Source organism: Lactuca saligna, chromosome 6 (genome assembly GCF_052625555.1).
Source record: "Lactuca saligna cultivar CGN05327 chromosome 6, ASM5262555v1, whole genome shotgun sequence".
Lineage (NCBI taxonomy): Eukaryota > Viridiplantae > Streptophyta > Magnoliopsida > Asterales > Asteraceae > Lactuca > Lactuca saligna.
In genome coordinates this window covers 61,950,828-61,962,490 of record NC_136422.1, presented here as the reverse complement: position 1 = coordinate 61,962,490, position 11,663 = coordinate 61,950,828, and the positions used below count along the sequence as shown (strand labels likewise).

Sequence of the window (11,663 nt, the reverse complement as noted above, 5' to 3'; positions counted from 1 at the left end):
TTAGCTGAGGAAGTGTATAGTCGACGAGTCGGTAGTAGTGTTGTTAGAGGACATTCAGGTGGATGCGAGCCTGAACTACGTGGAGAGACCAGTTGCGATTATGGATCGGAAGATCAAGGTTCTGAGGAACAAGGAGGTGCCTCTGGTGCAGGTTCAATGGCAACATCGGAGAGGATCTGAGTCGATTTGGGAGCCAGAGCGGGAGATGCGTGAGCAGCATCCGGAGTTATTTCAGGGATGAGACTTTGAGGTTGAAGTCTGATTCAAGTGGGGGAGAATTGTAACATCCGGAATTTCAGGTATTATATTTATTCACTTGAATTTCAAGTTTTGTGGAAGGACTCTGCGAGTTGATGCGTAGACTCGCTGAGTAGAGACACGAATCACTATCCGGGTGGACGGTTGGACTCGGCGAGTCCATGATGTTTAATGAAACCCTAATTCCTCGGGTTTGGGGCGTATTTAAAGGGCCTTATGGCCGTCATTTGCGGCCACTAGACCCCAGAGAGAAACTCTAAGTGAGCTAGAGCATTTGGGAGAGGAAAGAGGCAATTTCTTGATCTTTGTTGGTGTTTTTGCAAATAGAAGAGGACCAAGACAAGAGGAGGCTGAAGAGGGTGCTAATCTAGTGATTACAGGGCTCAGAGACTTCATTTTGAGGTATTCATTCGACCCCTTCTTCAGTTTATGATGTAATTCTTAGAGTTAGGGCTTTTTAGCCCCATTATGGAATGGTTATATGGAGTGATTGGTCCCTTCTCATGTTGGTGTTGTAGATCTGGACCCAAAGAGGTCCAGAGACCCTTTCCCCTTGAGCTTTATGGGTATTAATGGAGGTTATGAACTTAGGGTGTCATTTTAGAGGCCATATCTTCAAATAAGGCCTTTGAGCCTTTGCATGTGCACCAAGATGTTAGATTTACGTGATTATAAGGCTTTGGAAAGCTGGATCTATGGTTTAGAGGAGTGGATCTGACCTCAAGAGGTCAGTTCAGCTTGAGCATGGCATGAACTCGCAGAGTCCTTTAGCCGACGCGACGAGTAGGACGAGGGTTTTCCCGATAATCACACAGTTGGTGACTCACTGAGTTGGGGAAGTGACTCGGTGAGTCAGAGGGAATCTAGAGGACAGAGTGCACATTGGTACTCACGGAGTCAGAAGCCGGACTCGGCGAGTTGGGTCAGGACATTTCACAGATGGTGATCAATGATGATTTGTTGAGTTGAGGTTGACTAAGTGAGTCGAATGAGGACTAGGAGAGTGAAGAGCATGTGTGGACTTGCCGAGTCACAGTTGCGCACTTAGCGAGTCTGGTCAAGGTTGACCGTTGACTTCGTTGACTTTTAGGGTTAGTCAATGTTTGGACCTTAGAGTCATCGGAAGGGTAGGATAGTCTTTTACCCTTCCTAGTGGATGTATTGAGAGGAAGAGGTTAGCCTAGCCCTGAGGGTTGTATTAATTAGAGTATTTATTTCATGTGATTAGGCAGAGGCTAGACCAGAGTTACCGAGTCAGAGATTTACTGAGATATCCGAGGTGAGTCTTCTCACTATACTTTACCTTGAGTAGGTAACCAGATTTATGTGACAGAGTAATTGTATGCTATGTATGTTGTATTGTACTGCATTATTTCTATGTGATTTATGTTGTGCATGCTTGCAGAGTTAGAACCTGAGGGTTCATAGAGTTTGGGTGCATGGACCCACAGAGTTATAGCCTCGAGTGGCTAATATGTATTATATGTGGTATTTTGGGGAACTCACTAAGCTTTGTGCTTACAGTGTTTTGTGTTATGTGTTTCAGGTACTAGTGGGGATCGCGGGAAGGTGCCGACTTGATCAGTACACACACGGGATTTTGATGCTATGAGATCTTGGGATTGAAATATGTTATGAATTGAGTTTTTAAACAATGATGTATTTATGAATAATAAATGAATTATGTTTTTATAAAATGCGAAAAATTGTTTTGGAAATTTACGTTGTTACAAATACCAACTAAAACCACCTTTTCTGCTACAAAACTTTTAGCCAAGGCAGCCACAACACCATCCCCAACAAACGGGTTCATCAAGTATGTCCTTAGAGGACATAGTAAAGAGTTTGGCCACTAGCACTCAAACCTTCCAGCAAGAGACAAAAGCAAGCATAAAGAACTTAGAGCAGCAAGTTTCACAACTTGCTACTTCTGGAAACAAACTAGAATCTCAAGGAAATTTGCCCACCCAAACTGAAACGAACCCAAGGCACAACATGTGTGCCATCACATTGAGAGGCGGAAAGAGTTACAATGGTCTAAAAGTGTTGGTTTATCAAAAGGAAGAAGAAATAGTGGTTGAAGATGCAACCAAAGAAGAGAAGATGGAAGATAAAACAACCGAAAAGAAACCCTTCGTCACTGAATCTAAAGCCACACCTGCTCCATTCCCTGAAAGATTAAAGAGCACAAAGAAAGAACGGGAGGAGAGTGAGATCATGCGAATGTTCAAAAAAGTTCAAATAAACATCCCACTCCTCGAGGCCATTAAGCAGGTACCTAGATATGCAAGGTTCCTTAAGAATCTTTGTGTATCTAAACAGAAAATAATAGGAAACCAAACTATAAGAGTCGGGGAAAATGTATCCGCGGTTTTGCAAAATAGGATGCCCCCGAAGTGCAAGGATCTCGGTGTCCTTACCGTGCCTTGCAAATTGGGGAATCTTTATGTACCTCAAGCCATGCTCGATCTAGGTGCATCCATAAATATCCTACCATATTCTATTTTTAAATCAATTGGTGTAGGACCATTGAGCAAAACCGGTGTGATCATCCAACTTGTCGACTGGTCAATAGTACACCCAAAAGGTGTACTAGAGGACGTGTTGGTGCAAGTCAATGAATTTGTTTTCCCGGCTAATTTTTATGTTCTAAATATGGGAGATGATGACTCTCCAAGTTCAAGTTCCATACTTTTGGGTATACCTTTTATTAAAACTTCTAAAACAAAAATTGATGTCTACAACGGAACTTTAACTACGGAATTTGATGGTGAAGTTATCAACTTCAATATTCATGAAGCAAAAAAGGTTCCTTCCGATGTTCAATTTGTCAATCTTGTGAATATGATCCAACCCTCAACTAAAAAAAATTTAAACTTGTCTAACAATGAATTTCTAGAGTTAGTTTTGTCACAAAAACTAGACAGGAGCAAAGCCGAAGAACTTGCAAAGGAGTTCGATATAAATAACGATGTGCTGGAGATTTTGGAGTTTATTGGTGATAGAAGCATACAAGAAGGTTGATGTGTTGGAAAGGCACACATACTTAGAATGAATCACATTTAGGGGTCAAGTCGATCCGACTACTTAAAACAAGGGCGGCTAACCGGGAGACAACCCGGGGGTATTTTCGTCATTTTTTCATTTTTTGTATTTCATCGTTTTTAATTGTTCCAAATGACTTTTTAGCTTTCTAATAATTAAAAATGAATTACCAAAAAAGAAAAAAATGAGTTTTGATTGTCGGAGGATGCCGAAAAAAAAATCCTGAAATCTCACAGAACGTTTGACACGGGTCGTGTCATTTTTAACCATATTTGACACGGGGTCGTGTCCGAAATTTTGCTGAAAATTATCCAAGTCTAGGAATGACACGGGATATGTCATCTTGCCTTCGTTTGACATGGGGCCGTGTTCGACGTGCTGTAACGTTTTTAAGAAAAAAAAATTCGGGTTTTGCTCATTCTTTCACTTCACCCACTGTTTGAGCTCGTTTTTCTCTCCACTTTTCTTCCCCAAAACCAATTTCATTCTTAAAACACCTTATATTCCTCAATTCCAAGTAAATCTTCTCCCAAGGTATGAAATTTCTTTCCCTACACTTCATCTTCTTCACCTTGAAGCTCTTATTTGGTCCTTTCATGGTGAATTCGGGTTTTTCTCACAAACCTTAGGTCCGAGAATTGGCTTTCAATTGTGTTAATTTGCTTTTGTTGTGTAGGATAAGCTTGGGGAGGACAAAGGAGGAATATTCACCACAAAAGTCACACACTTAAGCATAAATCTAGTATATTCCTTCCGATACTTATTTAGTTGCTTGAAATTGTTCAAAGTATGTATCTTTGTGTGATTATTGGTAGTTATTGGTTGGTAGTTTGATTTGGAATTACTTATATATTACCTTTGTGCATTTGAATCCCATGACACCCAAAACTTCAAAAAACTTCAAAAAAACAAAAGAGAGAGTAGAGTCCCCTCTCCAAGCATTGAGGATGATGCTTATTTTTAAGTTTGGGGAAGGGTATGAGGTATTTCATGTTGCATGGTTTTACTTATATATATATATATATATATATATATATATATATATATATATATATATATATATATATATATATTGTTTTGATCCAATCCCAAACAACCGAATCTTCTTAAAATAGTTGAGTTGATAAGTGAGTCGTATGCTTTGAGATTAAACTTGCTCGTTCTTCATTAAAACCTTAAAGCGGTCCAATCACACACGTGCACACCTCCTGAACCTATTCGTGCAAAACAGAAAATGAAAAGGTTTTCAACACTGAAGCATAACGACAGGTATGATTCAATCTTTGGGACATGTGACCGGTCTTATGAGTAGTAAGTGCTCAATTGAATCTAAAATGCCAAATTCAATAAATAATAAAAGAAGATAAAATTTCAATGACCCGAGCCTTCCAGCACTCGAAAAATTCCTTTCTGCTTATTCCCTTTTATATACCTTGCTTGGGGACATAGTTTCCAACTATACTTATAGGTCTTGGTGTGTTGACTTCAGTCTCCCGAAAAATGTCTAGAAGCCTCTCCCAGTAATAGACCGTGAGATATCCCACAAGAGAAAAGTCAAGGACAAAAATATAAAGAATAGGCCTAGCAAATAAATTGATAAGAGTGTTAGCTTTTGTTAAAAAAAATTAAAAAAATAAAATAAAAAAATATATATTATTAAGTTAATATGTGACCTTTGGGATTCGAATCAGTAAACTCTGAGGGGTGTTCTACATCTAATCGCCTAAAGCTGAATTGTTTGGGACTGATTGAGTTGAAAGTTCGTTATACGGATTCCATAGAAAGTCATGAACTTAATAATAACAAAAAATAGATATGTATAGGTATTCAAATAAAGCTAATCTATGGCCTTTGGGGTTCGACCAAGTAACCCGAGGGATCTCTTTAAATCTAGCACACCAAGGTCATATGATATGGATGTGTTGGTTGGAAGCCCGTTACAAGGATTTCAAAAAAAGCCATGAGCTTTATTTGTAGGAAAATATAATTAGATGGTGTATATGTTTATTCTTATAGTTTATTTTATATTTAGGAAAAATGTTTGGCTACCAAAAGATTCATTTGGACTTGGATTTGAACTTATGACGTTAGGACTGAATGTTAATTACTTTGACTGGTGTAACTGGTTTAAAATTTGTAACAAATCTGGGTAAATTTTAGGGAATTCTTAGAAAATATTTTTTTAGAAAAAGATTGTTGCCAATCAACAAAGATGATTGATCATGTTTTTGTCACATATGTTTTCACGAGAGTAAGATCATAATTTGTTCCATGAATTGACTCGATGCTATTAAAAGTAAATAAGTTGTAATCTTCGATTCTGTTGAGTTGTATTAACAAGTGCCTAAAGTATTGTTTTTAATGAAAATGTGTTTGTGGGGCCAAAACCAAGTTAGCTCAAGGCATGATAGGTATATTCTCAACTATGTGAAAAAAAAAGCAAGGTCAATTGGGTTGGATCATTTTTGTTTTGATGTGTTTTGTTTGATTCATTGCATTGTAAAAAAAGATCTATACTTTTATTTTCTTATTTTCTTCTCTCCATTTTATGTATATCTTATGTTCTTTCTTGAGGACAAGAAAGGTCTAAGCTTGGGGAGATTTGTTAGGTGCATTTTATGGACCATTGAAGCATGTTTAATTTACTTTTTTGCATTTCAATTTAGTAATAATCCATGCATTTTACTTGTTTTGGGACAAAACTTGGCACACTTTATTTCCACACTTTTTATGCCATTCCAGGTGGTTCTGGAGGTTGTAGATGAATCGGGATGGTGAAAAAGGGCTGTAAACAAAGATGCAGATTTTTCGGAGCAAAATTGAAGAAAACAAGAAATCGTCACATAAGAGTTGACACGGGTCATGTCTCTTTTGACACAGGTCATGTCAAATGGTTTATCAACGTATATTGGTTGCGGATTAAAAAATTTCCAACTTTTTGAGTGACACGAGGCCGTGTCATTTCTTCACAATTTGACACGGGGCCATGTCTGTCGCATAACTTCCTGGGGCGGTTTTCTTTTATGATTTAATTTTAGGATTTTTAGGGGGGACACAGACCCTCATTGACTCCAGCCGACCAAGGATGACTCATAGAAGTAGTTTTTAGTTTGTAGCTTGAAGAAGTTCATTTGGAAACATTTGAATTTCATCTTTGTAAGCACTTTAGTACTTTAATTTCCTTTCTAGACTTGTTAATCTTGTTCTAGTCATGTGTGGCTAGAACCTTAGTTTCTACAACTTTATGTTTTAACCTCTTGAGTTATGATTTCAATCATATGACTTGATGTTTGCTTTTAATTTCTATCTAGTGAATTTGATTTTGCTTTAATCAAATGTTTGTATCTAATTGTGATTCTTATTGGCCATTTAAATTAGGGTTAGGTCATTCAAGTTATCTAATTGCAAAATCCGTAATTGTTTTGTGAATTAGACTAAGTAACAAGCACTAAACTTATTTCGATTGAATGAATTTAGTGTAAATCTTATTTACACACTCTTACACTCCTGAGCTTGTGAGGAGTATTGGGTGTTGTTGGGAACATTCACATAAAGTTTAATGCAACCTTTTAATCTAATTCTAAGAGCTTGTTTAGATTAGGTTAGTAAGGTTAGGGTTAATCAAAGAGGTTCTTTTGGTTAACTAATGTAGTGAATGGGAAGTGTTAGAACTTATTAACACTTTCAAGTACCAACTTAGATAGAATTGAGCCAATATCTAATCATCTTTGAATCACATTGCCAAGTTGTCATACATAGAGTTGGACTCCTTACAAATTCTAAATTTAATTCATTCATTTAGTTGATTACTTGTGTTTTTAATTGTTTGTTTTAATCATTGCATTCAAAACCCCCATCTTTAGTGTTGGTAATCATAATACCTTGTGCAAATAGGTATAGACTGATTGTCCTATGTCTCTGTGGATCGACCTTGCTTGCCTTTTACTACCTTTTAGTGCAATATAGTAGTGTTATTTTTGGAGTATATCGTACCCCTTTATTTGTTGGGCTTGACACTCCTAACAAGGATACTCATTGTTTGTGTGACACTAGTGTATATATATATATATATATATATATATATATATATATATATATATATATATATATATATATATGCTTGTATGTTTTCTGGATGGGGCCGATAATTATCATGTATGTAATTAGTTGCTATATGATTTGTATGTGGGTAAGGCCCATTATGCGAGTTAGGGTGGGGCCCGTTATACTTATTGGACATGGCTCGATATGCAAGTTAGGGCGGTGCCCGTTACACTCATTGGGCGGGGACTGTTTTGCGAGTTAGGGTGTGGCCCGTTATATGTTATGTATGTTAGTATGTGGTACTTTGGGGGACTAACTAAGCTTTGTGCTTACGGTTTTTAGTTTATGTTTCACGTACTTCCGGTTCCAAAGGGAAGAGCTCGAGTTGACTACATCGCACACACCATATGGATTCTGTTTATGGGACACACTCTGATTTCTATGATGTTTGGCATACTTATTTTATTTGGGTTGTATGAACAATGATTTGGAATATTGATTTTACTTGAATGAAAAATGAAAATTTTGGGTCACATTTTTAGGATGTTACTATACATCCATTGGCCTAACCATTATATAATCTTGTTGCATGAATAATAATTTAGCTTGCATCTAAACATGCCATTTAGTGAGAACCAATTGAGCTAGATCATAGAACTAGTTGAGATTAAACTGTAATGAAACTGAAAATTGTAAAACCGTGTTTCTTGTAAATGTATAGAACAACACAAATCAGAGAGGTGAAATTCTTGAATCTGTTTATTAAGAAATCTCATATTAGTTTTTTAATAAAAACATTGAACGTAATAGTTACACGTTATTATCTCTATATATATATATATATATATATATATATATATATATATATATATATATATATATATATATATATATATATATATATATATATATATATAACTTGCAATTTAAACTCTTTCTAACATATTTCATAAAAATGATTTTTACATATTTTTCATGTTTATATATGGTTATAAGTGGGTTATAGAAAAAGTGATATCCATATGAATATCATTGATCTAATCATAAAGCAAATTGTTCATGTTAATTAAGATCCACAATCAAAAACTTTATTGTTTGAAAAATATCCAAGACATTTCATAAATATCTTTTTCAGATAGTAAAAAAAACAACCTCTAATGTGAAAAATAAGAATCATTTCATGAAACTACTTGCGGATAAAGGTTTTAACTAGTTAAGTCCTTAACCTTTAAAAAACTTAAAATGTCGAGACATACGAGGTTGTAACAACATAACCAATAAACAAAGGTAAAGTAACATCCTTATATACATCTTAAATTTCAAATAATTTAGCTTTTAATATCCAATTTCTAAGTTCATATTGGTCTTGACCTAAGGTTTCAAATTTGAACACATGTCAAAATACATAGATTGAGCTTAGGGAGACTATTAAGCAGTATCAGGATCAAACCTCTTAAGGGTGTTTGATACAGTCAACTATCCAAGCCAAAAGTTAAAAACCTATAGAAAGGTTTTTAAAACATAAAAGCATAATAAGTGATCATAGTTTAGGGAAAGAAACATATTAAAGGTAAATAAATATTTAGAAACATTAACAAACACAAAATAACAAATTCAAAGAAAATGTAAGGGAAAATGACATTCTACTAACAATCAAGTTTTGTGGTAGTCTTAGATCGACCATTTATGTTTTTTTTTGGCACAATAGACCATTAAAGTTAACATTTATGTGTCAATTACAATATCATATGACCTGATGTGGGGAGAGACATTTACTTCAGTGATGTGGCATTTTAAATTAGATCTTTATATATTTTTGAAAGGACATCTAATATCCCTCACAGTAGTTGGCATACTTAATGCCATTTTTGGACTACTAACATCACTCTCTTCATACTACTACTAACCTATGTCCTTCGTTTTCTCACCGGATTTAGCATTGGTCATTGTATGTTCATCCTCGCCACCAAGCATGTCGGACAATCGAAGCTTGGTATGGTCGGAATGTCTAATATTTATTTCTTCTTCACCGAAATCGCCATCCTCGCCAGAATAGCTTATATTTTCCGAACATGGCGGACCTTAGTATATTGCTTCATCAATCCATTCTCTCATTTTGTGTTTTTAATCATCCCACTCATATCTAAATCCCCTCAATAGTACCTTATTCGAGGTATAATAGTTGTGACGTGACTAATGTTAGACACACTCAAATATCTCGTGACCCAGATATGTTTGATTCTTGTCGTCAAAATCAACTTCATGTGCTTTGTCGTCTACCATGGTCTTGGTTTAAACATGGTGGACCTGTATATCTACAAAATGTCTAATGAAATCTCTTCTTTATTGCCTGGAACTTAAAATAACGAGATTAAAAAAGAAGTTAATCACCACTACCACCAAAATCCACCGCTGCTATCCACCACAAAATTCGTAGAGTCAAAACAATGACCTTCAAGAAAAATAATACAAAATCGATTGCCTTCAAGATCTTGTCGATAATGAATCCATTTTTTCACATTGAATTTGTTGGATTAAGTGTCTAAGGTCCTATCTAAATTGGTATAATGTTGATGAATAAAAATAAAATCCTTTTTGGTTTACCCTTATAACCAGGAAATGGATTAGATTGATCAAATGATTTGTTAATATATTAATTAGAAATATTTAATTGATGATTTGTTAAATTATTATAAGTATAATAAATTAATTAGAAATAGTCAAAATTGGTTCATTCTTAATCAGAATTAATTAAATATTCAAGGGTGATTTGTAATTGTTCAATAGTTGAAAAAAAAGACAATTCTATAATAATACATGGCACATACGGTTTTGGAGCCTTTCTTAGGGTTTTTAGAAGTCTGATAGTTGCTAAAAAGAAAATGATTTGAATTGAGATTAAATATATTATTTAATCATTCAAATCTTCTTAACTTTGAATTTTGATTCATAGGTTTTAGTTTGTGTATTTCAAAGGTATGTTGCTATTAGATGTGAAAAGGCATAGATCTAATTTAGGTTGCATGTACCCTTAAGTGTTAAGTGAAATTCCGCAAGTATATTGTTATTGTAACCTAGAATTTTCATTAGTGGTAACAGAAACTTTATTTTCGCATTAACGGTACATAATAGATAAAATCGAAATAAACAATAAAAAACGAAAAAAATATTTGCCACGTCGTGACCAACCTTCTGTGATGACGTGAAGACAGTCTGGATTGTGATTTATGAATTTTTTTACATTAATTCAAAAGATAGGATAATAACTAGTTAATCCATGTTATTTTACATGTATAAAATATGAATATATCAACTAGGTAATTTAGATTTCTAATTTGAATATGAAAGGAAGATAAATAATATAACTACCAATTATAAGATAATATGATTATCCTAATAAGATTTAAGAAAATTAATTTAATTTCTAATTAATAGATAATTCTTGAATCATAGCTCAAATACTAATTATTAAATGTTAAATGATAATCGTTTTCACTCATCGTTTATTTGTGTGGTGGATGGTCGTTAGTCGAACGAGTTTGAAAGGACTAGTGAGCTAGATCATAGAACTAGTGGAGATTAAACTGTAATGAAACTGAAAAATGTAAAACCGTTTTTCTTGTAAATGTATAGAAAAACACAAATCGGAGAAGTGAAATTCTTGAATCTGTTTATTAAGAAATCTCATATTAGTTTTTTGATAAAAACATTGAACGGAACATTTACACTTTATATATATATATATATAACTTGCAATTTATACTTTTTCTAACATATTTCATAAAAATGAATTTTACATATTTTTCATGTTTATATATGGTTATAAGTGGGTTATAGAAGTGATATCCATATGAATATCACTCATCTAATCCTAAAGCAAATTATTCATGTTAATTAAGATCCATAATCGAAAACTTTATTTTTTGAAAAATATCCAAGACATTTCATACATATCTTTTTCAGATAGTCAAAAAACAACTTCTAATGTGAAAAATAAGAATCATTTTATGAAACTACTTGCGGATAAAGGTTTAACTAGTTAAGTCCTTACCTTATAAAAAAGTTTAAAGTGTCGAGACATACGAGGTTGTAATAACATAATCAATAAACAAAGGTAAAGTAACATCCTTATATACATCTTAAATTTCAAATAATTTAACTTTTAATATCCAATTTCTAAGTTCGTATTGGTCTTCAACTAAGTTTTCAAATTTGAACACATGTCAAGATACGTAGATTGAGCTTAAGGAGACTATTAAGCACTACTGGGATCAAACCTCTTAAGGGTGTTTGTCACACCCCCGAACCAGATGGCG

General features: G+C 34.3%; 1 protein-coding gene across 1 annotated transcript; it reads left to right on the top strand.

Annotated features, from left to right (window-relative positions):
* The first annotated feature begins 2,076 nt into the window (after positions 1-2,076).
* On the top strand, positions 2,077-3,282 carry LOC145002639 (uncharacterized). The gene has a single exon (XM_078961868.1). It carries the CDS (start codon positions 2,077-2,079, stop codon positions 3,280-3,282), a length of 1,206 nt encoding a protein of 401 aa, XP_078817994.1.
* The last annotated feature ends 8,381 nt before the right edge of the window (positions 3,283-11,663 follow it).

Coding starts and splice junctions, on each gene's coding strand:
- LOC145002639 (XM_078961868.1), top strand. CDS start 2,077: ATGTCCTTAGAGGACATAGTAAAGAGTTTGGCCACTAGCACTCAAACC.